The sequence below is a fragment of the Haliotis rubra genome, unplaced genomic scaffold (assembly GCF_003918875.1).
Source record: "Haliotis rubra isolate DU_JTF1 unplaced genomic scaffold, ASM391887v1 Scf17, whole genome shotgun sequence".
NCBI lineage: Eukaryota > Metazoa > Mollusca > Gastropoda > Lepetellida > Haliotidae > Haliotis > Haliotis rubra.
In genome coordinates, this window is record NW_025765669.1 from 1,051,123 (window position 1) to 1,077,938 (window position 26,816).

Below are 26,816 nucleotides of genomic sequence, written 5' to 3' on the forward strand. Positions count from 1 at the left end.
TGGGATTAAATCTGATAGTTTTTTAAATCTCAGAGTTTTTCCAATTTGATGAAACTCACATGGCTACGTACGTCACAAACCTAGTCACATAATCAGGAGAAACAGGGATTCGAACCCACAATCAAAGATTTCTTGCATGCCCAAGGGACATAACTCTGTAAGCTACTTCACCGCAGATGGCATGGCCACCTACACATCAAAGGAGGATAAGTATGTAACTTTGTTTGTCAGTAAGAAAGTATGATGACTTACTTTTCTTCCTCTTCCCTCTGTCGCCTTTGCTCTTCCTCCTCTTGTTTCTTGCGTTCATACTGAAGACGTTCCTGTTCAGCCATCTGGGACATCATCTCTTCCTCTTCTCTTCGACGCTCTTCTTCCTCTCTCTGCTTCTCCAACATGGCCTCTGTTGAACAGGAATAGGTCATTGTGAGATAATGCTAGACAAGTCTCATTAATTCTTTCCTATCTACCCATCTCCTCGCCACCATATCCTCTTGCTCTTCTACCCCATTCTTTCCACCATCTCTTCCCCATCTTTCTCATGGTCTCCTCACTAAACCTACCCACCATCTCCCCCTCCCCATCTCTCCTCACCCTCCTCATCATCTCCTCACCAAAGCTCCACCTCACCTATCCTCCTCTGTTCCTCCTCAGCCTGTTTCTTCTTCATTTCCTCCAGCTTCCTCTGGTATTCCTCCTTTGCTCTCTTCTCCCTCTCCAGCTCCATCTGCTTCCTCCTTTCCCGTTCAAGGGCTGCCTGATCCTCTTTCTTTCTCTCCTCCTCTTCCCGAAGTTTTCGCAGTCTGTGAAAAAAAGTTAATATTATTTGTGGCATGGGGCACAGCTGAACTATTCTTTTACCGGTACATACCATATCACATAATGCTCGCATCGTCAGATAATTTATATACACCTTCATCAATTCTTTATGTTTAACTTCTATTAGATTAAAGTAATCCACTGCTGACTGGTAAATACACTTGTAATCTCATTCAAAACTGAAGCCCCATCAAAATTTCTTAACTTTTACTCATCATATCCAAACTAATCTCTCATATCATACCTCCTCTCTTCATCTCTCCTCTTCCTCTCTTCTTCCATTTCATTCCTGAGCTGTTCTTGTCTGTCAGCCTCTTCTCTCTGCCGCCTCACCTCTTCCTCCTTCTCTTTCCTTCTCCGCTCCACTTCCTCTCGCTTCTTGGCCGCTGCTGCATTTCGCTTTGCCTGCCGTGCGTCTTTGTTGGATATCGGCTTGCGGTTGCCCCCCTGTGGTACATTATGTGTATGCCATGGTGTAGTAGGTTGATGTGTAACTATTGAGTAACATTGTTTAACATGGTAGTGGATGATATCTTATAGCAGACTAGTGAGTAACATTGTTATCATATGATAGTGTTTAACATGGTAGTGGATGATATCATATAGCAGACTATAAGTGAGTAACATTGTTATCATATGATAGTGTTTAACATGGTGATCATATGATAGTGTTTAACATGGTAGTATATGACATTGTATCACATGCCCAATGGGTCACCTATAACAACCTCACTACCCTTGAGATTTATTGGTGCCAAATTCAAGTTGAATTCTTCAAGTGAGTTGAATTTCAATGTCAAAGGTGGCAAACTGTAAAGGTTGTCCATACTATGAGTGGGATGCACACAACCCATGAATCTTTAGAGCACACCCTCAGATGCTTTGGCTATTAACCAACCGGAATTCTTCAAATTTATCAAAAGGGAAATAAGTGATTTTGAAAAATAAGTTGCGCGGCACGACACATTATTGTATGGCACTGTTGAGCATAGTTGTATGTAAGAGGTGTAACATAATGTAACCTTGAAATCATAATACTGCATTTCAATACTGTAATGCTACGCTGTAACAGTATTGAGTGAGTTGGGTTTTACACCACTTTTAGCAATATTCCAGCAATATCACGGCGGGGGACACCAGAAATGGGCTTCACAAATAGTACCCATGTGAGGAATCAAACCCGGGTCTTCAGCATGACGACTGAACGCTTTAACCACTAGGCTACCCCACTGCCCCGCTGTAACAGTAATAGTGAGTGAGTTTAGTTTTACGCCACACTCAGCAATATTCCAGCTATATGGCGGTGGTCTGTTTACGACAAGCATGGGTTACTGAAGATCAATTCTAACCCGGACCTTCACGGGTTGTAACAGTAATAGTGGGATTATTTCCTACACTACTTCACAAGGTAACATGCCCCCAGCTATAACTAATGAGTACATCTCACCTCGTCGTCGGGTAAGTCCTCGCCCTCCGATTCCACTTCAGCTACAGGCTCTGGTGGTGGCGGCGGGGGTTCACGGGGCAAAGGTGTTTGCTTCTTCATCTCGGGACTTTCTGACTGTTCCCGCACAAACACAAACTCCATGTCCTCGGACTTGTTATCAGGGGATGGTGCAATCTGAGACAAGAGGTTTCATATGGGAAGGGGGAGTTTAGCCAACAATATATCAATTATTAAATTTTATCAAACATAAATTCGAGGTCAAAAGAAACCATACATCCCAGCTGATTTTATATGTATGACTTTCAATTGATTATCTCAAGTTAGCGATGCTATGTCCAAAAACTTAACTCTCCTGAAGTTTAGTGAGCACACAAAGAATGCTTGAAAGTAGTTTTAAATTTTGTACATATTCTTGATTTAAAACTTTCAAAATAAAAAAAATAACAAACTGTTGTTTTAACGGATACCTCAGATGGCTTATCTTTGAAAATCAATAAATTGTTCAGGACTAATTTTGATTAATTTCTCACAAAAGCATTATAACAGTGAGGAGTTTACAGTGGTTTTTAGCAATACTCCAGCACTATCCCAGGGGACATGACAAATGGGCTTCACATAATGTACCCAGATGGGGAATCAAACCCAGGACTTCAGTGACGAAAATGCTTTAACCACAAGACTACCCCACTGTCCCCCCCATTATTAACAATTGTTCCATGGTTCATTTGTAAAACTGCCCTCAGCAATGTGAGGTCCCTTGATTTCCTTCAAATAATGAAGTAGCTTGTTGTCTCCACTTGGAGACAGGAAACACAGATTTTTGTACATTTTCTCAACAACAAAAAGAATGTGGTAATATAAAGAATAACCTGTCTGAATAAATTTGGAAAGTTCCTCACTAAGGTCCATTACATACTTACAGACTTCGTGCACATGCCAATGGACCAGAGCACATGCCAATGGACCAGAGCACACCAATGGACCAGAGCACATGCCGATGGACCAGAGCACATGCCAATGGACCAGAGCACATGCCAATGGACCAGAGCACATGCCAATGGACCAGAGCACATACCAATGGACCAGACAGTGTGTAATTCATCACTGCTCATAGCTTAGTCTCTGAACAAATACAAACCAACACTCACTTACACAAAGTGACCTGCACGCTGCAAATATAAGAGTTAAAACTGCCATAGTGCTAAAATTGTGGCACTGCGATAATACAACACATTATCCAATAGAAAGACACTGAATTCTATTTCTTCTGCCTATAGAATCCTGTACTTGGTCTGTCTCACAGTCCTTGAACTACATTATTTTCCCTTCTCCCCAGCCCTTTCTACAGAGCTAAAGCCCTAAAGGAAGCAAGTCTAGATTTCCCCAGGTTCTGAATCTGCTTCTCACTGGGCTCCTTTTCAATTTAAAAGGAATTATTTATTCTATCAAAATGTTATATATTCAGAGACTAAGTGTGAGTCTACCATGTACTCACAATCTCTTCTGGCTCGGGGAATCTCTCTTGGGGGTTTGTGGTTTGGGGGCTTCTACTGGGGGTGGAGATGGCGCCTTGGGGGGTGGGGCTTTCTCCACCTTCTCCTTCTTGACTTTTGTCTTCTTTTCCTTTTTCTTCTTCTCTTCTTTCTTGGGAGGAGCTGGCTTCTCTACCTTTGGCTTTGCTTTTGGTTTGCCTAGGAAGACCACAAATGTTGACATGAACATTGATGTAAGGGCAGCTATATGAAAAGTACATACACCTTCATGGCCACATAAAATTAGCAAAAATTTAAATATATTTGAATATTTATATATATTGTTATTTTACAAAAATAAATTAACATTTAACATGATGATAATGTATGATTTTTATACATATTTCATAATCACTGTTAAAACATGTCTTTTGAAGTGGATAATTCCATATATCAAGAATAATGTTTGTTATATAATATTTAATACACACATAGATGCAGCTGAAAAATATAATTACTTCAATTAAAACTTGGGAAAATGTTACATTCTATAAACAGACTTCAAGAGAGATATAGGACATTCTACCATGACAACTTATAATCCTGCATTCTGATTGGTCTGTCTGAAGTGTGGAACCTACAATCTAGGTGCCGACAACATTACTGCAAAAGAACATATGTTTATCCAGAAGGACTTCCCCAATTGGCAATTTTCAACTCTGATCTCAATTCAATAATGTTGCTAAACAATGTGTTGTCATTCTTACATTAATAACAGCAAATGCAAAATATTTATTGGAAAACTTGATAAACAAAATGTGTAAAATTCTTTTACAAGAATTTAAACCTTCTTTTATCCCTTTCAATCAACTAAAAGTGTCAAGTGCAACAGATACCATATCACTTATAATTTTTGACAGCCAAACAGTTCCGTGTTGTTTTCACATATCGTCATGATAGAAAGGAAATAAACCATGTTTTCATATTACAGGTTTTCACCCTTCATTTGATTTGATACCTGAAAATTTCTCAAATATGAAACCTCTAAACTGAAAACACACAAGGTTTATGTCCTAATCAAATTCAGTAATGGGGACAGATTTAAAGCGGATTATTGTTTCATGATACAGTCTGTTAGCAGCAGCCTGTATGTGATTAATTTTGGGCTAGAAAACCAGTGGTCGATAGCATGAGCACACATTCATAGGGGTCACAAAAATAACAATATGATTCCCTATTAATCTTTCTTTTACAAGCAGGGATACAACAGACCTATCCTGACTTGCAATCTTAACTAGCTCATCAACTGGGCTATGAGGTGAAAATAAAAAAAAATAAAAAAATAGCAGGCATTTTTCAGCAAGCAAGTATATGCAAACAAAACATATGGTTATAGAAAATACATTCTCACATCATATACAGAGAGTTGTATACATGTATAACATATATATTTACAAACCAATAAATGTAAATTGTCAGTTGGTTTATGAATGAAATACACAAGTGAGATTCAGTAGGGAATGTGTACATCGCACAAAGATATTTGTACTACATATTTCATAGGTTATATACAGATATTAGCTACGTGTGACATGTAATACAAAACAGTCATAGTCAGATACTTATTATAAGTCCATGTACAGGTACTGGCTGTATACAGCATTCAAGTTCTTTGTACTACATACTGTATATATCATATATACCACATACAGATATTCTGTTTTTAATTTATGGCTGCTGATTATTTCAAAGTGAGTGAGTGAGTTTAGTTTTATGCCACACTCAGCAATATTCCAGCTATATGGCGGCGGTCTGTAAATAATCGAGTCTGGACCAGACAATCCAGTGATCAACAGCATGAGCATCGATCTGCGCAATTGGGAATCGATGACATGTGTCAACCAAGTCAGCGAGCCTGACCACCCTCGATCCCGTTAGTCGCCTCTTACAACAAGCATGGGTTACTGAAGACCAATTCTAACCTGAACCTTCACGGGTCGATTATTTCAAACATAACTGTCCTTGGGTGTCATTTACCAGTTTTTCTTTTATCACTTCTTTGACAGTAATTGATAAACAGTCTGTTGAAAATCACAATATAATAATTCATAAAGCTTCTATACCAGCCTACAATTAGACTACATTAAGCTTGGTCAAAGCTGGACCAGTGAAATAACATTTTTTGTTTTCTCCAAGCCATGATTATGCACAATTCGGCTAGGTGGTAGGATATTAAAATATAACCTTTTAGACAACTCAGACACACTTTAACACTTTAATCATGTAATTGTGTTGAATAGCCATCAGATGATCAGAAAACTGCTTAATTGTTTATGAATATTTTACATCCTCTAAAGTCTCTTCATTCCCACATGAATATTAACGTCTTATTAAAGCAAGCATAAACACAAAAACCCAAACCAAAAGATGTCAAAACAATAGGGAGGAAAAGCAGACAGTTGATTGGTGATAATCATCCAATCAGAACCTGTCTCACCCTTCACATCTTTCTTTGCTGGTGGAGGTGGTATCTGAGAATAAAGACTGGACAGCTCCGACTTTTTCTCAACTCGACCTGATAATGTCAAAATTCAACCATCAACTTCAATACATGATTAAGTTTTAAATAAAAACAACCCTGGCTTTCCTACAAATAAAACAAAACAGGCATTATCAGTTTCAAAGGAAGAAGTATTCTACACTACACATATAATACATCAGTGCTACAAACTACTGACAAAAACAGATGATTAAATGATGACATGAATATTGGCATTCAACACGTCGAGTTTCCTACTCCATTTTCCCAACCCCATCAAGACCCTGGGCCCTTCCCATGATCACATCAGAACATGGTGAAATTTCCAGATTTCCTCTTTGAAGTTTTCATAGCATACACATTGTAATTAATTATTCAGGACGGTAACTCTGATAACGTAATGTTTAGCTGCCATTGTGACCAAACAATCCACAAAACATACCCACTACAGGGAGATCCAAAAGGAAGTGCACACTATTACCATGCAACCATACCACATGGTTGGTTGACATACATAGTGAAGGTGGGGTCTGCATGCCCCAACACCCTCGATATCTATCAGCAGTATTGTTCTATGTTCCATACAACCATTTCTCACCTAAGTCCTCTATGACTGTTTCTGGTTTTGTCGGAGTTGTTGCCCTTGTTTCTATCTTCACAGGTGGTTGAACTGTTACAACATGCCATGTGTGCAAATACCTTTCCTTATTTTATGCAAATTCATTGAATATTTGAACTATTACTAGAACTGTTTAATACAGTAGCTCATCACAATGACACACCATTCAATATGGAAATAAAATAAATTACAAAGTATTTAAACTGATCTTAAACCACATGAAAGGTACATGAGACAATATTGTTAATAATTCTTTTTAAAAAAAATGGCATTGTTTAGTCAAGTTCAGATGTAATTTATACATTTTTTTGGTCAGAATAAAAAGAATTTAACATTTTCTGAAGCAGTAATAAATATATACAGAACAAAATGTTGAGATGATAGCAGACATACCATCTAAATATTTTTGTTTGCAATTTTACTTTATGGAAAATATACCAAAGTTTAAACATAAATTTAAAAATTTGTTAGGCATAAATAACAAGAAAGTCCAAATATCACAAATTCAATCTCTCTTGTAGGTAACACCCAAAATAGACTTCTGCATATTAGTAGCTCAGTATGGGATCTCACAAAAACAACATACAACAGGGACCGCACATTTATATATATTATATACTTATGGCCAAACTCATAATTAAATATACATGATGTAAGTTCACCATAAGACACACAGTATCACTTTAAATGTATCACTAGATTGCGTCATGATGAGGAGTTAACACATCCCAAGGCACAACATATACAAAAAAACCCAATTTCACACCCCCATATTAATCCAGCATAAAAGTATTCTGTCACAATCATTTTAAATTTGGATTGTTTTGTTTGTTGTTTAAGTCTGCACTCAGGGATATTTCAGTATTTCATCCATATCACAAAGGATTGTGCATGGGTCTGGTTGCTGACATGAGCAATGGTCAATGTCACAGTGGTACTTTGAAATTATATCAACCATGTCCCCAATTCGGAACACATGTAAATGGTCAGCCAAGTCCCCAATTCCTAATGCACTTAAATGTTCAACCAAGTACCCAATTCTGAATGCACTTTAATGTTTAACCAAGTCCCCAATTCAGAATGCACTTAAATGTTCAACCAAGTCCCCAATTCTCAATGCACTTAAATGTTCAACCAAGTCCCCAATTCTCAATGCACTTAAATGTTCAACCAAGTCCCCAATTCTGAATGCACTTAAATGTTCAACCAAGTCCCCAATTCTGAATGCACTTAAATGTTCAACCAAGTCCCCAATTCTGAATGCACTTAAATGTTCAACCAAGTCCCCAATTCTGAATGCACTTAAATGTTCAACCAAGTCCCCAATTCTGAATGCACTTAAATGTTCAACCAAGTCCCCAATTCTGAATGCACTCCCCAATTCTCAACTTAAATGTTCAACCAAGTCCCCAATTCTCAATGCACTTAAATGTTTAACCAAGTCCCCAATTCTCAATGCACTTAAATGTTCAACCAAGTCCCCAATTCTCAATGCACTTAAATGTTCAACCTAATTCTCAATGTCCCAAATTCTGAATGCACTTAAATGTTCAACCAAGTCCCCAATTCTGCAATGCACTTAAATGTTCAACCAAGTCCCCAATTCTGAATGCACTCAACCAAGTCCCCAATTCTGAATGCACTTAAATGTTCAACCAAGTCCCCAATTCTGAATGCACTTAAATGTTCAACCAAGTCCCCAATTCAATGCACTTAAATGTTCACCCAAGTCCCAAATTCTGAATGCACTTAAATGTTCAACCAAGTCCCCAATTCTGAATGCACTTAAATGTTCAACCAAGTCCCCAATTCTGAATGCACTTAAATGATGCTGAGGACCCATTCTTACCCAGAATCATCATGTGGGTTAATATTTTGAAACATCAATAAATCTGAAAACAATCCTCATATCATACAGCACACTATTTTAGTTGTCGATATGCGATTTCACTGCAAACCTCACCACTAATCATTGCTGGTTTGGGAGGAAGGGGAGACAACTCTTCTGCAGGAAGTGGCAGTTGAACAGGAAGTGGAACATTTACCTCAGCAGCTATTGGTTCTACAACCTCCTCTATTTTGACATATACCAAACAATAAACATATGTATCAGTTTCAGGATGGGGAGACAACTCTTCTGAAAGGAGTACTAGCAGTAGGAGAGGAAGACAATACTTCTGTAACAGGTGAGTAGTTGTGGTAAGATTGGGAGCCAACACCTTTGTAAGAAGATGAACTTCCCTTCATCATGCATCAGAAATATTTACAGTAAATATAAGACTCGATTTATAATATTCATATTCTTCAGTCATATAACTTCAGGATAAAACACGGAACTGTCATCAAAGTACAGAAAAATACAGTAAACATGTAACAGTCGTAAATCTCATCATTGGAAGTAGTATTTTCATGCACTTAATCATGACACTATCTATATTCTATATTACATATATTCAGCATGATCCCACCCTGAAAACTGAGGCTGACTTGAAACAGTTCTCACAGCAAGTGAAATACCGGTACTGATTACACACGTTACACATAGATATTGTTACATCAAACTGTGACCATCCATGCAGATCGTGTTGGATCCATGTTCATACACTTTAAGTATATACACTGTAAAACATGTACACTCCATTGTTAAAGGTATGTACAGACTGAAATAACACATCAGAGCAAACCATGCAATAATTTAGTGCACTTTTATGTCTTCTCAGTGATGTCAAACCATCTCCACACACATCAAACAGGTGCAACATTACAACATGTACAAGGCTACCATGGCTATCAGGGCTGTCAGCTCAGGCCACCAGTTCTCTTCCTCCAACAGACCTCTCTGTTGACTTGTCTATTAAACTGGTACAGTACACATCCTAAATAACTTCCTATCAAAGACTTGTGGTCCTCTTCTGTCTTTATATGATGACCCAGTACTTATCATAAAAACATGTGCCCATGAGAGTCTCTTCTGATCCAAATACAGTGTTGTCAATGACCTTTCTGATTCAGATACACTACTTATCAGAAATATATGCCCATGAGAGACTTCTCTGTAGAGATACTGTCTCTCATGGGCTGTCTCTCATGACTGAAATACGATACTTGTCCAAATGATGTGCCCATAAGTCTTCTCTGATCCAGATACAGTGTTGTCAATGATCACCTTTCCGATACAGTACTTATCAGAAACATGTGCCCGTGTGAAACTTCTCTGTCAAGATGCGGTGCTGTCCACAAAGACTTTTACTTTTCAGAGGCTGCCTCTGTGGTGCAGTGGACAGAGAGTCTGCAGCTCAGCTAGTGGCTCCATCCCCTCTTGTCATGCCATAACATGTTTAAAAAATGGTGCTTGTTGTCACCATGTCTGGAACTTGGCGCGTTAACAGGATAAAATAATGATTGGTTGGATCAGAATGAGTTTACTGTATCTGAAAGGGCTATCCATGTTTAAGTGTGGCATGGATCTCAATGGACTAGTGCTATCAAACTGGCTATCAAATTAAACTCCATAACATGTCACCTTCTGGTACAGATACATTTCTTATCAGAAACAAGTGCCCACAATAGACATCTCTCTTTTTCAGACACAAAACCTTCTACAGCATGTACCAAAACAGATTTAATTTAGCTCAGAATCAGTGCTTACAAACTGTGCCTTTCACACTCGCTACTGCCCTGTTTGAGTGCTTTCAATACCTTGTGCTCACAGATAAACCACAGGTGCAGAGTCAAACCATCAGTCAAACCAACACACCACACCTCATATCTCTCACCCTTGCTTTCATCAACCTTCTTAGGTTCTGGTTTGGTTGTTTTGGCTCCTTTTTGGCTTCAGGTTCCTTTTTAACGGAGGAAGCTGCTTTTTAGGATTTGGTGGCGCTGGTTGGGGTTTTGGTGGCGCTGGTTGGGGTTTTGGTGGCTCCTTTTTGGGTGGAGGTTCTGGCTTTGGTTTTGGCGGTAAAGGTGGGTCTTGTTTTTTTGGAGGAGATTCGTTTTTTGGCTGTGGAACAGGTGCCTTCTGTTTTGGAGGGTCTGGTGGAATATCTAACTTAGTGGCCACTGTGATGTTGAAAATCAAAAATCAAAATTCAGAAAGAAGTATGTTCTAAAAGCATAATCTGGTTCTTTTCTGTTGTTTAGAGATGTGGTTAGAATGTTTGGGTGGTTCTGTAGAAAACAATGAATATGAGCACTTCATGAGATACTCTTCAAAGGGTAAGAATTCACACACTGCCTACCTTCTTGTGGAGATTCCTGTTCAAGCTTTGGTGGTTCTGGAGGGGTAACAACTGCCGGTTCTGTCTTTTCTTGCACTTGAGATTACATACATTGAAACTTTACTGTGATTTATGACAACAGAAATGAAAAGAAGAAACCGTTTTGATCACACTGTCATCAGTCCGATCCAAATATTGGTACTTTCTTCACAATTTTGTGCTTACTGATTAAAATGTTTCATAATCACATTTTAAATATTCATTGACAGTATGCAATAATGAATAGGGTAGATTTACATGATAATGTAAAATCATTTTTTATTATCATTAAATATTCTCAGTTCATTTATTTTTCAGTTATTCAGAGTAATAACTGGTCCAATGGTCAGTATACAGTCAATATGAGTGAGTGAGGGAGTTATTTGCTATGCCACGTTCAACAGTATTGCAGTCATGGTATGTCAGAGCGGGAGAAAAGTGACGCAGTTCTTAGACATTTACCACAGTGCTGAAACCCACAAACAAAGGTATGATGGTGGGATATCCAGAAACAAAAAAAGCAAACTGGGATTCAAACCCACATAGTTTCCTGACACGTCAAGGGGAAGCAATTCTGCAGAGTAAATTGTTCCTGCTTAGACAGGTTGGCCACCCCATCTGACAATGTGAAGGTAAACACCTCACCCAACCTACTGAATGGTATTCCATATCAGACAAACCAATCCAGCTGATTGGCTAACAGTAACCTAAGATGTACCGTATGACCACTGGACCTTGTTATAACACTGAGAGGCTTGGAGTGAGATCACAGGCCAAGCTGAGGGAAGGGAGAGATTAAACACGAGTGAGTTAATTGGGGACGATGACACCTCAGTCTGTTAGTAAGCAAATTAACACTGTGAAACCTTGTCAAACATGTTGATCTGACAGTTTGGTGTATTTCTATTATTTTTAATCTTTAGTTAAATATCATAGTTACCAGATAAATAATTTCATGGTTTTACAGATGATAATGCTCTAAACTTTGCAAGAGTAAAAGATTTTATTTTGTCAATAAATATGTTCTTCATCACATTACATTTAAACCCTGCTTTGAAGGAATTTCAACATATCATTTATTTACAAATTTTGTTCTGCAAGCCACAGGGCATGGATAGAAGTTAAGTTCTTGAGAATCAGCAAGGCTGGTTGTGTCAATGGTCAATGTATTGGCAATGGAGACCGTAACATGCAGAAATAGAGATTGCAACATGCACTGGTAGATTTTGTCACATGCACTGACAGAGACTGCCTGCCCAATGCATGGTAGAGAAAGTATCATGCACTGACAGAGACTGCCTGCCCAATGCATGGTAGAGAAAGTATCATGCACTGACAGAGACTGCCTGCCCAATGCATGCTAGAGAAAGTAACATGCAGTAATAGAGATTGTAACATGCACTGGTAGAGATTTGTAGATGACATGCACAGGGGAGAACCAAACATCAGTTAGTAATCTTCAATGCTGAACATGCATCCAGAGAACCTATACCCATCAAATAATGATATATCTCCATGCAATTTAATATACCTGTAACATATTTTCAGAATCTGTTTTTTTACAACATGGAGTGAAATATAACATCCCTATCAAAAGTGGACATGTACGCTTAGAGAAACCTCATTAATTCAATATATCATACAGGTAGGTATAATCTTAGTATTATACCATAGTTACAGCAACGAGATCTATCTATCTGGTTCTACTAATCTGATATATATACATGGTCACTTAATGCTTTTCATCAGTTCACTTAATTCTGGATGCATGTTTGAGGATGTGCAGAGGGCTTATGACATGATATGTCCCCATGAATACCTGTCATGAGCTGGGTCTAACACTACCTTTAATAGTATTCTAATTATATCCCCTCATGTTCGCTAAAATGTTGGGGAGTAATTCTGATGTGATTGAGATCTCAGGTTGGTTGGTTGGTTTTTAATGCCAGGTTGCAGGTTGCAGCAATATTCCAGCTATATTACAGTGGTCTGTAAATAATCGAGTCTGGACCAGACAATCCTGTGACCAACAGCATGAGCATCGATCTACGCAATGGGGAAACGATGACATGTGTCAACCATCCTGTTAGTCGTTTTTTTACGACAAGCATGGGCTGCTGAAGACCAATTTTAACCCAGATCTTCATGGGTATATTGAGACCTCAGATGTTTACCACTTAATAAACCTCACAAGTATGGGTTTGGTGGAGATGAACCATGATTTGAACCCACGATCATAGGGTGCTTGTATGTCCAAGGGAGATAACTCTGCACAGTAATTTGTGCTGCCTTTGACAACCGGGCCATCATGTCCCAAATTATAAATGTAGGAAAATGTTAAAAATACTTATGTCACTTTACACTTTAAAGCCATTTTTTTTCACTTGGAATGTTTAAATTCATTTATGAGACAAACCGGCGAACCCTCCCTCTGCACACCCTCACATATTTCTGTGTAGTAATTGTAACAGTCACACTGGCACACCACTCTGAAGCCTCACTTTTAGGTGGGGATGGTTTTGGTGGGGGTGGGGGATCGACGGGGCCATACAGTTTCTCCAGCTCCTTCTTGTCTTCCACTTTACCTGTATACACACAACTGCTGAATCAGCAAAATACACTCAACAAATGTACACTATGACAAACTCAGAGTAATTCTGTTTCATATTTTTCATTTTTTCCACATGTATATTGCCAGTTTAATCTTGCCAGTCTCAACGAAAACGGCTTCTTTATACTGAATGTATTTTTTTCAATTACACATTATTACATTTTTCAACTGAAATCCCTCATTGATTATTTGCACTTTAGAGGGTTTTCAATGAATGACTGAAATTATCTGATGCCTCTCGACCTGGAATCCATCTTGAGTGCATCTTGGTGACCTTTGACCTATGACATTTGCTAAACTAAGACGGTTATGATGGAGCACAGCAAGCTTGTGTACAGCAGCAATCTGATCACAGAAAATGGTTTATTAGTGCCAGCATTGGTCATCTCAACAATCTGAAAAGTATTCTGAAAATGACAAAATGAAGATATTGGACCTGAAAGTGAAAACAAAACTGTGAAGAAGATGTAGGCATAAATATTCTAAATATAACATTTAAATATACTACCACTCCTCTATCAACACACGTTTTAGTATAATGTAAACATCTACGTTTCTAATCTTTAAGAGACTGTGCATCATTACTGGGGTGGGTGGGTGAGAGGGAATGAGGGGAAGGGTCACCAAACAACAAGACGATCTCTAGGGGAGGGCCATTAAAAACGTTTCATTGTCACCAAATGGAGATGAAAAAATAATTTAATGTGCTTTTTCATTTTGTCCTTTTAGGTAGGGTCATGAAAAGTATAAAAGGACGTAGGGTCATCATAAAGTTTGACAAACACTGGCGGAGAGGCATCATTTTAGTGCAACAAAAAACCTCTCACCCACCCACTGTTGTAAAAAATGACTCACCCCTAATGTCATAGTTTGTTACAAAATCAATTTTAATATTCAGTTACAAAACTGTTATTGCTACAAGGTGTTATTCCAAACTACACAGTCTTGTATGGTAACTCAAAATGTGATGATGATCAATTATCAAAATCCAGAACACCGAGGTACAAGAAGACAAATCAGTTTCCTGCTAAGAGATAATAATAATAATAATAAGGGTACTTTTATTGCGCAATACTCCATACCATAAAGGGGCATGCTCAAAGCGCACACAAATGTTTAAAAACAAACACATCAAAAGTCACATGAACAATGGCTACCAAATGTTTCTCACCAACAACAAACTCCTCTCTGTCCTCAATGGACACCGGTTTCTTCTTCTTGGTGCCCTTAGAGTCGTCGGTCTTCTGAGATGATTTAGACACACCAGTCTTGGTGCTGCCATGTTCACTGGTGGCAGATTTTAATGGAGTTATCTCCCTTTGCGTGTGGTTTGGGAATGTCAGCAGCAGGGGAGACAACAGCAGGGGAGACAACTTCGGGTGTCTTCTGAAAGTACACAAATTCCGGTATATAGAAGACAAGCATAATGGCCTCTCATATAGTTTCAGGTATATTGATCGGGACATGGACCTTCTGGTTTGTTCAATTTAGATGGACCTTCTGTTTTGTTCAATTTAAATGGACCTTCTGTTTTGTTCGATTTAGGTGGACCTTCTGTTTTGTTCAATTTAGATGGATCTTCTGTTTTGTTCAATTTAATGGTTTCTTACCACACATTTGTCAACTTCATGCAGCATCCGGAACAGGCCTCAACAGGGCCCAAGGCACACCATACAAAAAATGGATTGGCACCCTCTGTCAACCATTTGGGTCATAACGCCATTGAAGCTGTACAGCCATCAATGACTGCAATGCTGAGATGTCTGTGTCTCTTACAATCTCATACATGCAGAGCTCATGGATGGTGTGAGTGAGTGATAGGGGTTTTGTTCTGTGGTCCAGTGAACAATACTGTTTCCCTTACCAATTATAGCATGGATTTGTACATTTAGGTCATTGATTCAAGGACTTTTACCTAACCAATTATAGCATGGATTAGTACATTTAGGTCATTGATCCAAGGACTTTTCCGTAACCAATTAAGGCATGGATTAGTACATTTAGGTCATTGATCCAAGGACTTTTCCGTAACCAATTATAGCATGGATTTGTACATTTAGGTCATTGATCCAAAGACTTTTCCGTAACCAATTATAGCAAGGATTTGTACATTTAGGTCATTGATCCAAGGACTTTTCTGTAACCAATTATAGCATGGATTAGTACATTTAGGTCAATGATCCAAGGACTTTTCCGTAACCAATTATAGCATGGATTTGTACATTTAGGTCATTGATCCAAAGACTTTTCCGTAACCAATTATAGCAAGGATTTGTACATTTAGGTCATTGATCCAAGGACTTTTCTGTAACCAATTATAGCATGGATTAGTACATTTAGGTCATTGATCCAAGGACTTTTCCGTAACCAATTATAGCATGGATTTGTACATTTAGGTCATTGATCCAAAGACTTTTCCGTAACCAATTATAGCAAGGATTTGTACATTTAGGTCATTGATCCAAGGACTTTTCTGTAACCAATTATAACATGGATTAGTACATTTAGGTCATTGATCCAAGGACTTTTCCGTAACCAATTATAGCATGGATTTGTACATTAGGTCATTGATTCAAGGTCTTTTCCCTAACCAATTATAGCATGGATTTGTACATTAGGTCATTGATCCAAAGGACTTTTACCTAACCAATTATAGCATGGATTTGTACATTTAGGTCATTGATTCAAGGTCTTTTCCCTAACCAATTATAGCATGGATTTGTACATTAGGTCATTGATCCAAAGGACTTTTACCTAACCAATTATAGCATGGATTTGTACATTTAGGTCATTGATCCAAGGACTTTTTGAACTGACTGACCAGTGACAATAAATCTGTTATGTGACAGATTGACTCATAACATGGAAGAATTGTATGTTCCTTAACTTATTTTGAGTAGTATATATCAACCTTATAAATCATAATGTCCACATACCTCTACTATTTGCTTCACAGCCTGCATGAAATCATCCTCTGCAGGTACATCTGATGCCTTCCTCACTGACTTCCTCACGCTTTTTGAGTAGTATATATCTTGTCTCCTCTACCCTCCATCCACGATGGACGAGAGTGCTTTGAGCTGCCTTTTGACCGTCGGTCAGGTTCTATCAGGTCGCCAGGTTCTGGCACTCCATAGCTGATGACGTCAACATCTCCGACATCCTTGACAGATGCTCTGTCTGATGGGATTGAGATGGTAGGTTTGCTCTCCTCATCCCCTCCTGTAAGTAGAGGGTTAAGATGACATCAGATTGTTTGTTCCATTCTTTGTTTCTCAGAAATATTCCAGCTATTTTGTGTGTTCATGGGTACGTGCATGCCTGAGTGTGGTGTCAGGGGGTTGTGTCAACTAATTTCTACCACCCAATCCATTTGGTTGCCTGTTACGACCAGCATAGGTTACAAAGGGACCTATTCTAACCTGGAGAGAGTTAGTTTTTTGGTTTTACACCGCTTTTAGCAATATTCCAACAATATCACGGTGGGGGAACACCAGAAATGGGCTTCACACAATTAAGCTATGTAGGGGAGCAAACCTGGGTCTTCGGTGTCACGAGCAAAAGTTTTAACCACTAGGTTCCCCAACGCTACCCACCCTGGACCCCATCATTGGTCAGAGTAAAGTGTAAAATGTGTCACGTGAGGGGTTCATGTGGAGTTTAAAATCGTGTTTGTTTCTTGTTCAACGTCATGTTTGGCAGTTTTCCAGCTACATGACATGTGGTCTGTAAGTTGGGACCAGCCAATCTAGTGATTGACGTCATGAGCATGCAATTGGGATATGATGAAACGCATCAACCAGGTCAACAATTCTGACCACCAAATCCCATTAGTCGCCTCTAACAACGCAAATAGGTTGCTGAAGACCCATTCTAAACTGGATCTTCATGGGTGTGAGTTTTAAGCCTGAATGGATCACATGTAACAAATATATCATGACAACATTTTAGATTTGGTTACAATTAAATCTATGTGATCACCATCCTATTTCCTTCATGGTAAATTGAAGTGTGATCATGTTTATGTTTATGGAGAAAAATGAGAAAACCAATTTGCCTTACCTGGTGATACAAAGAGATGTCCTTCCTTAACACCTCCCATGGCCTTAGAGAGCTGACTCTTGGACCTGAGCGTGTTTTTCCCACTCTCCTCATCCTTGACCATCTCAATGTCCTCGGGGCTCACAGAGTTCTTGGCCAGCGCCTCCAGCAGCTCAGGGCTGATCTCTGCATCAGGTGGAAAGGCATCCGGGGTCAGACCTGCTGCCGTGGCAACTGCAACATGGAGGTCAAGGATGGATGTGTGTTTTTTTCTAGCAACATTCCAGCAATCATGTCCAGCAGGGATTTTGAGAAAATATAGATCATAGCTTGTATATTTCTTCATATTTGAGAAAATATAGATCATGTTGTACTCATGCGTGAAGTGTGACGTAGGTCATCTGCATGATAAGCAAACAGTTTATCTGCTAGGCCACTCCAACGCCTGAGAATTCAGATATTAAGACATTGCTCAGAATCTTGAGTGAGTGAGTGAGTGAGTGGTTTTATTCCGCTTTTAGCAATATCCCAGCAATATCACGGCTGGGGACACTAGAAATGGGCTTCACACATTGTACCCATGTGGGGAATGAAACCTTCGGGTCTTCAGCGTCACGAGTGAATGCTTTAACCACTAGGCTACCCCACCGCCCTGCTAAAGATCTTGTGTGGAATGTGGGAGTATGCCACAGATCATCAATGGTGATGTCTATGTTAGTGAAATCACTTTTTTGTATTTGCTCTATGAATTTTTACCTGCAGTTGTAAGATTGCGGCGGATCTCTTCCCGATATTCTGCAGCTGTAGGATCAGCACTCGTTGTCCGATGTTTCTTCATAATCTGTTCTATAGCATCCTGGGAAGGTTGTAATGAAAGAAAGATTTATTATTCAGTGTTTGGACTACATCATTCAAGTTGGTTGACACTAGCCAGTCTCACCAAGGATAGTCCAGTTATGTTCAGTCAAAAGCCAGTCACAAAAAGATTACAAATATCTCAGCAAGAATGAGAAAATTAATTACTGTACATAATGAAGCTTGTGGTCAAAACTGTAATAAATGCAACAAGCTGAAGTTTACTATTAACAGAATATGTATGCAGAATATATATGGCAGGATATATAAGACAGAATAAAGAGTAGATAATTTATAGAAGCATTATACATGTATAGAACAGAATATATATGACAGGATATACAGGACAGAATATAGAGCCGAGAAAATTTAAGGAGCAATATATAGGGAATAATATATATCTTAAACATAACAAAAGCCCACATTGAATTATTAAATTTGTTAGAAGTATTGAAATGATTATAGTTTGAAACTAATACATGCGAAGGAAACTGTCATCAAGAATGAGTGAGTGAGTTCATATTTAACGTCACATCGGCAATATCTCAGCCATATCGTGACGACATCAAGAATGAAATAATTAAGATGTTAGTGTGTACAGATGTTAATCATATCTATAAGGCTTGTCAATTAGGAAGATGGCCTTAGCGTATGAATCTCAAAATATCCACTGTAGCATTGTCCTCATATATTCTGTATGACATCATGACCAAGTCGTTATAGCTTTAAAGTCAAGCAGGCAGTTCTTTTGAAATCTAATGTAAAAAATATATATCAAAATGTTTCACTGTTCAACCTGCCACCTCAAATGCATGCAGTTAGAGACTGCAGTGAAAATATCGAACTAAAGTGCATCAAAGAAATCACAAACACTCACACTGTGCTCATTCAGCCTCCATTCTGGTAAAGGGAGGTAAGTACCGTATGATAGTAATCATTCACCAGATGACCAGATGCCATTGAATATATATACGACTCAATAGAAGATAAAGAACACTTAATTTATTCATGCTACTATAGTAAATCTGTAAATGTTCCTTAACTTATATTGAGTAGTATATTTGATTATTGATAAATTTATCATGGAAGTAGAAGTGAATACATAAATGCCAAATGATGACCTGTTAAACGACACATCAAAATCAGGATGTTGACATCATGACGACAGAACTCGATAGCTTAATTGCTTATAATTATGATGAAAATAGACAGTGAATTCACAGAATAAAATCTTTTAGATGGCTTAATAAATGGTTTAATTGAAACAGTTTTTTCAATATATATAATGTGTTTATTAATTGTGTCGAGATAATATATAATGGTTTATTCAAAATTAGCCGATACCCAAAAGAATTATTTAAATAATTTGTTAGTTACTTTAAAAGTATTTTGGAAATTAGACCATGTTCATATATTATTTAAAAAACACAAGCCATAAATAAGTGTCACCAAATCCTCTATTAATGAACCTGATCATCAGAATGTACCAGAATGGAGGCTGTGAAACAACAGATGTGATTGGTGCATTATTGACCAATCACACGACATGTATCTTACAGTGTTGGTTGGTTCCTGCACAGACTGACTGCGAGAAATATCCCGGGTAGGGTGACGATCGGCCCACAATGATGCAGCTTGCTAAATTACAATTAGGAAGCGGTTAACTACAAAACTAGGCACTAAAAACATCTGAAACAGAGATCGGCTATAAACATATTGTATGTAATGTAGGTTTCTAAAAATGATATGAATTCATTAGTAAATTCTTTCTACTCAAGTACTAATATGTATGTGTACATACTACCAATATATTCTACCGATTTTCAATATAGAACTGTCTATTAAATCTAAATTACATTATTCTCAGTCAACATTTCTCCAGACCTCGACTAGCCTAAAAAGAACAACATACTAAACTATACATCTGAAAAGAGATCAGCTATCAACATACAGTACGCAAAGTTCTAAAACTTATATCACTTCATTAGTAAATTTGTTCCATCCATGTACTAATATACGTATACTACCAAACTATCATTCAAACTGTCTATTTAACACTAGATTACAATATTTTATCATTTCTCTAGATCTAAACTAGCCAAAACAGAATGACATAATACTAAACTATACAGTCATATCAAGATCTTTACAAGACTAGTTAATCTTTAACTTCTTTTAACTAGTATACACTGGAGTCAAAGATACTAGCTATTGTAAACCAAACAACATTCCAGCTATATGATGGACCAGATAATCCACTGATTCCAGCTATATGATGGACCAGATGTATCGATCTATGCAATTGGGATACCATTACATCCAACAACCTTGTTGCTGAAATCAATTCTAACACAATTCTGTTCCTTGGAATAGTGCCTGCTTCTTTTACTACCCACCCTGATGTCCGTCTCGAGATTGTGACCCGCCTCCGACTGACTCAGGACGCTCTGAGCAATCTTCTGAGCATGCTCAGTGAGAGCATCCACTAACAGCTGCTCAGAAGCGGAGGATTCTGAAACACAAGTAACATGTTATATCAGGGCAACAATCCAACTGGCAGTAACATTTGTCAATAAACCTTTATACACAGACACAACATGAAAACATTTAGTAGAATTTGGGAAACACTTTCAGAGAACTGATGAAAAACAAAGAAAGTGATGTGTACTAGTGAAGCCCGAAGGCCTGTAGTGAGTGAGTGAGTTTGCTTTTATGCCGCTTTTAGCAATATTCCAGCAACATCACATCGGGGGACACCAGAAATGGGCTCACATATTGATTGAAATTCGGTTTTCGGTGTGACGAGCGAACGCTTTAACCACTAGGCTAACAAGAACAACAACACCCCCCACCCCCACCCCCAAAGGCCTATAACAGCAATGATGTTGTTTGAATCCTCATACAAGTTGTCCTAGTAACCTGGACATAAGCTACAAGTAACTAATACTTACCTTGAGTCAAAATCAGCTATATGTCTTTTTAAAGTGTTATGGTATAGTATAACCAATGTATATTGGAGAACAGCTTTAATATAAATTTAATATATTGTTGAAATTCTACAAAGATCTTGTCAAAACCTCTGGTTACAATAACAACCTTCATAGGCTTTCTTCTTAAGTTGCTGTGACATGGATAAATAAATCACATACATGAATATCATAATGGTCACAACACTGCTAATGAACATTGAATAATGTTCCGTCACTTAATGTAATGTTTTTTTGAAAAGGCAATTTTTTTATCATTGTTCATATGTAGTATGAACAAGTGATATACTCACTCATATTTAGTCATTACCAACATTTTTTTGTCATTACCAACATTTTGTAAAAAACAAATCATATCTATAAAAATGTAAACTTTTGAATTCATAATGTGATACATTGGATTGAATTACATGTATGCTTGCATGCACAAAATTAGCAAATACTTTTTAAATGTTCATTCATGCAATAGTTATGTAAGTATTCATAAAAATACATCGGAATAATATATACACACACTTGGTTACAACCAGCACCATCACACGTTAGTTGTAAAACGAAATCAACCTTGCATGCAGTTAAATTAGCCCAGTCCCTCAAGTGGGAAGAAAACATTATATGTCACTTGGATACATCCAGGCTTACATCAATGATGTAGAGTTCTCCAGGTACTCTTATGAAAACTCAAGACATGATGTGAAAATCATGTAATCTAATACCCTGTCTTAGCTCTTCCATCTTGTATCTCTCTCCTGTTCATAGTTAGTGCATGTGACTGTACATCAGACTGGAGTGGGTGAATTTAGTTTTACGCTGCACTCAGCAATATTCCAGCTATATAGCGGTGGTCTGTAAAAAACTGAGTCTGGACCAGACAATCCAGTGATCAACAGCATGAGCATCGATATACACAATTGGGACACGATGACATGTGTCAACCAAGTCAGCGAGCCTGACCACCCGATCCCGTTAGTCGCCTCTTACAACAAGCATGGGTTACTGAAGACCAATTCTAAGCCGGATCTTCTAAGGTACATCAGACTGGACTGACTGACTGAGTTTGGTTTTACGCTTTTTAGCAATATTCCAGCAACATCACGGCAGGGGGACACCAGAAATGGGCTTCACACATTGTACCCATGTGGGGATTCGAACCCGGGTCTTCAGCGTGACGAGCCAACGCTTTAACCATTAGGCTACCCCACCGCCCCACATCAGACTGGAGGTCACTAATGATCAGATTGTGGATGTTTGTGATGCATAAGTTCCTCTTATACTGACTGGGCACCTGGCCCAGCCTAGATTTTTCGAGCTTTAGTTAGACTTTTACTCAAATTTGAGAAAACACAGGAAAATCTTTCCCAGGCTGAAATCGATAAGATGGTTTGGTGGATAGTTAATGTTAATGTATGGCACTGTTTCTATCTTAACTCAGTTTGAAATTTGAGTAAAACTTAAGCCCTGGTTCCTAGTTCATAGTTTTATGATACTGCCTTGGGTCAAGCTCAGCAGTTAATGAGAACTATTTTTGGTCTACATACCTGTTGATGGTTTTATCAGAGTGAATGAGTATGGTTTTAGGCTGTTTTTAGAAATATCTCAGCAATATCATGGCAGGGGACATCAGAAATGGGCTTCACACATTGTACCCATGTGGGGAGTGTTCTGTGTGATGTGCAATACTTTAACCACTGTACTACCCCACTGCACTCAGTTTTGTCAGAAACAAGATCATTTTAAATAGGGACATTGTTATAACTTTAATCGTCTTGACCAAGGTCACAACATCCTTGAATCTGTTCTGGTGATTACAGTGGTTTTGAGTGCGTAAGAGAACCATGGAAGCACTGGTTCTTGTTGCATATTTAAGTATCTATGACAGCACGTTATCTGTTTAACCTGAAAAAGAATGATCATATGCTAATTGTCCAACAGTCAAGGAGAGGAAGTGAAGAAGAGTGAGTGCTGATCTGACACCCAAGATGTGCAATAAAAGAAACAAGTTCAATCATTGGAGGTGGTAACATGCAAAGCAATGATGTGCAACCATTCAGAACGTGCAATAACCGAACTTCAATTTAACCTTCATCAATCCTGGATACTGTTGACCTTGATGACCTCAGTGACCTGACTGACCTTGTCCTGGTCCGAGGTGAGGCTGGCACAGAGGGCAGAAACACCTGCTCACCGGTCACCTGTAAGGAGCCACTGAGATGGGATTCTCCTGATAAAATCCTTGAGTTCTTTTCAGTTGATTGAGACTGTGGCCTTGACATTGACTGACTGGGTGCTTTACCATCATTTTGTCCGTCGCTGTCATCCCTCCCAGACACAACCGTGTCGTCTGCCCATGCTGCTGACACAATATCACAGTCCTCAGCGGTGGGACTTTCACAACCTGAAAGATTCAGAGGAGGGAGCTTCTCTTTCAGGTCAGACCCGTTTTTTGGATTGGAAGATTTTGATGAGGCTGCTGAACTGTTCCGTCCTTTAACGGAGAGCAGATTTTCCTTACTGCCATCTTGTAAACTACTTTCTGTTTCCTCCATCATCTGTGTCACACTCTTCCTTCTGTCACTGGACCTGCTCCTGTCTGTCAGGCCGGACTGACTCCTGTTTGAAGTCCATCCTGGGTTCCCATTTCCCTCAAACACAGATGTTTGGCCAGAAACTACAGAGAGGGACCTCTGAGTGTTTATGTTTGGCAGAAGACAATCTTTGGCCACAGCTTCAGTTGCAGCAGGCTGGTTCATGTCAGAGTTAACCATTTCTTCTGAGGTCATTGATTTTACAGATTTTTGTCTAGAAGAGGTACCCCTGGATTCATTCAAACCATCCCTTTGTTTCTGCTCTGTGGCTTCAGTCAAATCATTGCTTCTGTTTTGACTTCGCACACTGTTTCTAGAACTCCCTCTGTTTCTGCTGAGATCTGATCTCCCTCCTGAGACAGGTGTCCTGTTCCGGCTTTTCGACTCTTTCCTTCTCATGTCAGAGGTCCGTCCGGACCTTGGTGTCCTTTCCATACAGCTTGACTTCCTCTGATTTGTATCAGAGACAATGGATACTGGATTATCATTATCAAATACTTCATCATCAGGATCAGACTCTTTCCTTGAGCTCTTAACTGTATTCGACCTTGACCTTTCCTCTGACCTTTTCTTTTTAGAGTCGTCTTTATTTGACCTTTCACTTGTCCTTGACCTTCCAGTTGTCCTTGCACTCTGTACAGATCCTTCTTCCTCTGCTCTGGAACCTTGCAAGGTACCTCCTGCTGAGGGTGTTGAAGTTCTAGCTGATCTGGTTTTGCTGGATTTAGATTTAGTTTTTGTGACAGTTGTTTCAGTGGACTCACGAGAAGGATCTGTAGTAAGTGTGGGCTGTGAAAGGTTTGTCATCTGAGAAGGGTTTATATCATCTGTTGGGTCAGTGGATTCAAGACTCTTGTTTTCTGTCGGAGGGTGAGGAGTGAGCTCAAGCTCCATGGTCAGCTCTCGGCTGTCCATCATCGCCCTAGCCTCCTCCTCCGGCTTCTCTGTGATTGGTTCCCACTCAGACTCAAACATCTCATCATCATACCCTCTGTCTGAATATGCTGAAACAGTATGGCTGGCTAAACAGGAAGCAGAGGAAAGACAAGCAACACACAACAAAGGCTAGCTGAACACATGACAGATATGTAGGATACACATATATACAAACGATAAATGTCTGTGAAAATGTCCACCAGATCTTAAAACTGAATATTGTCTCCCACCAAAATGATTTACACAAGTTTTGATTAGCCAAATGCCATATATAGTGAAGATTTGAAAGTCATGCTTCCCTCTTATCAATAAAGTCACCACTATGAGACCTTTTGTATAACCCGGTTTATTGAAAAGAAAAATTTTAATAAAAAATGTTAAAAAAGGTTTTGCTTGAAACAACTTTATAACGATATGCTGATTTACTTCCCTCTACATAATTTGATATGTTTGTCAAAACAAGTACTGAAGTGATCTGGTAAAAAAATAATATCTGATTCCAAATTTGTAATGAATAAAAAAGTACTTTTTGAATGTCCATGCATACCCTACAGAAAACAGCAGACAACATGACAATGGTGATAATTACTACTCTTGGATTACAAGAAGCACTGCCCATTTACATACCTAAAAATAGTCTCACCGGATCTTCATAATAATTTTGAAATCCAACCTAACCTACCCATCAAAAAATAATTCAAACTAAGCTCTTTTCACACCAGCCAGGTAATAATTAATAAGCCAGTACCACACAGATTACGTATTGCCTACACCGTATTCCCCGCATCACACACTTGATGGTAAACTAGCCAACACCACTCAGGATACCTGTTTCTACATGTCTGGCAATGAGAGTTGGCGCCGCTGGTGCCAGGGATCGTCCCTGATCACTGCTGGCATAGTTCCATTGATGGATGGATGCAGATGCATCAAGCTCTCTGACAGTTTCTGAATCTTACATAGAATAAACACAACATACCATAATGATCTTATACTCCAGAACTGTAGAAATACACACCACAGTGGAAATTGATTAATGCTTGAAAAGTTACATAATTCTTGAAATATTCTTTATTCATATCATATCTAGCTTCTTTTCTCAAGTATATGTCATAACTTGTATAATTGTACATAACCAATCCATTTGACTGCCTTTTATAATCAGCATTGGTTGCTAGGGATCAGTGTTAACTTAAAATCCCCACAAGGAGTGAGTGAGTGATTATTGTTCATTGCTACATCAGCAATTTTGCCTGTATTTGTAATGTGAAATGGCACAGAGAGAGCAAAGGTATACATGCTGCACTGACATGACAACATCTACTGGAACAGGGCTAAAGGTAGTGAAGTTCATAATAAACCTCTGAGTAATTTAGTACTGCCCATTGCCATGACAACATCTATTGGAACAGGGCTAAAGGAAGTGAAGTTCATACTAAACCTCTGAGTAATTTAGTACTGCCCATTGCCATGACAACGTCTATTGGAACAGGGCTAAAGGTAGTGAAGTTCATACTAAACCTCTGAGTAATTTAGTACTGCCCATTGCCATGACAACATCTATTGGAACAGGGCTAAAGGAAGTGAAGTTCATACTAAACCTCTGAGTAATTTAGTACTGCCCATTGCCATGACAACGTCTATTG

General features: G+C 38.6%; 1 protein-coding gene across 1 annotated transcript in view; it reads right to left on the reverse strand.

Moving 5' to 3' along the window:
* LOC124272397 (titin homolog) overlaps positions 1–26,816 on the reverse strand; it is a 71,613-nt gene that overhangs the window by 1,504 nt on the left and 43,293 nt on the right. Inside the window, exons 15-30 of the mRNA XM_046707564.1 lie at positions 25,999–26,124; positions 21,059–21,174; positions 20,220–20,300; positions 18,564–18,663; positions 17,829–18,041; positions 16,781–16,988; positions 14,938–15,152; positions 13,657–13,740; positions 11,138–11,212; positions 6,236–6,313; positions 4,380–4,401; positions 3,762–4,023; positions 2,267–2,440; positions 1,064–1,266; positions 631–803; positions 253–403 (exon numbers count right to left, since the gene is read on the reverse strand). Coding sequence (XP_046563520.1) covers positions 253–403; positions 631–803; positions 1,064–1,266; positions 2,267–2,440; positions 3,762–4,023; positions 4,380–4,401; positions 6,236–6,313; positions 11,138–11,212; positions 13,657–13,740; positions 14,938–15,152; positions 16,781–16,988; positions 17,829–18,041; positions 18,564–18,663; positions 20,220–20,300; positions 21,059–21,174; positions 25,999–26,124 — 2,281 coding nt within the window. The remainder of the gene's footprint in view (positions 1–252; positions 404–630; positions 804–1,063; positions 1,267–2,266; positions 2,441–3,761; positions 4,024–4,379; positions 4,402–6,235; positions 6,314–11,137; positions 11,213–13,656; positions 13,741–14,937; positions 15,153–16,780; positions 16,989–17,828; positions 18,042–18,563; positions 18,664–20,219; positions 20,301–21,058; positions 21,175–25,998; positions 26,125–26,816) is intronic.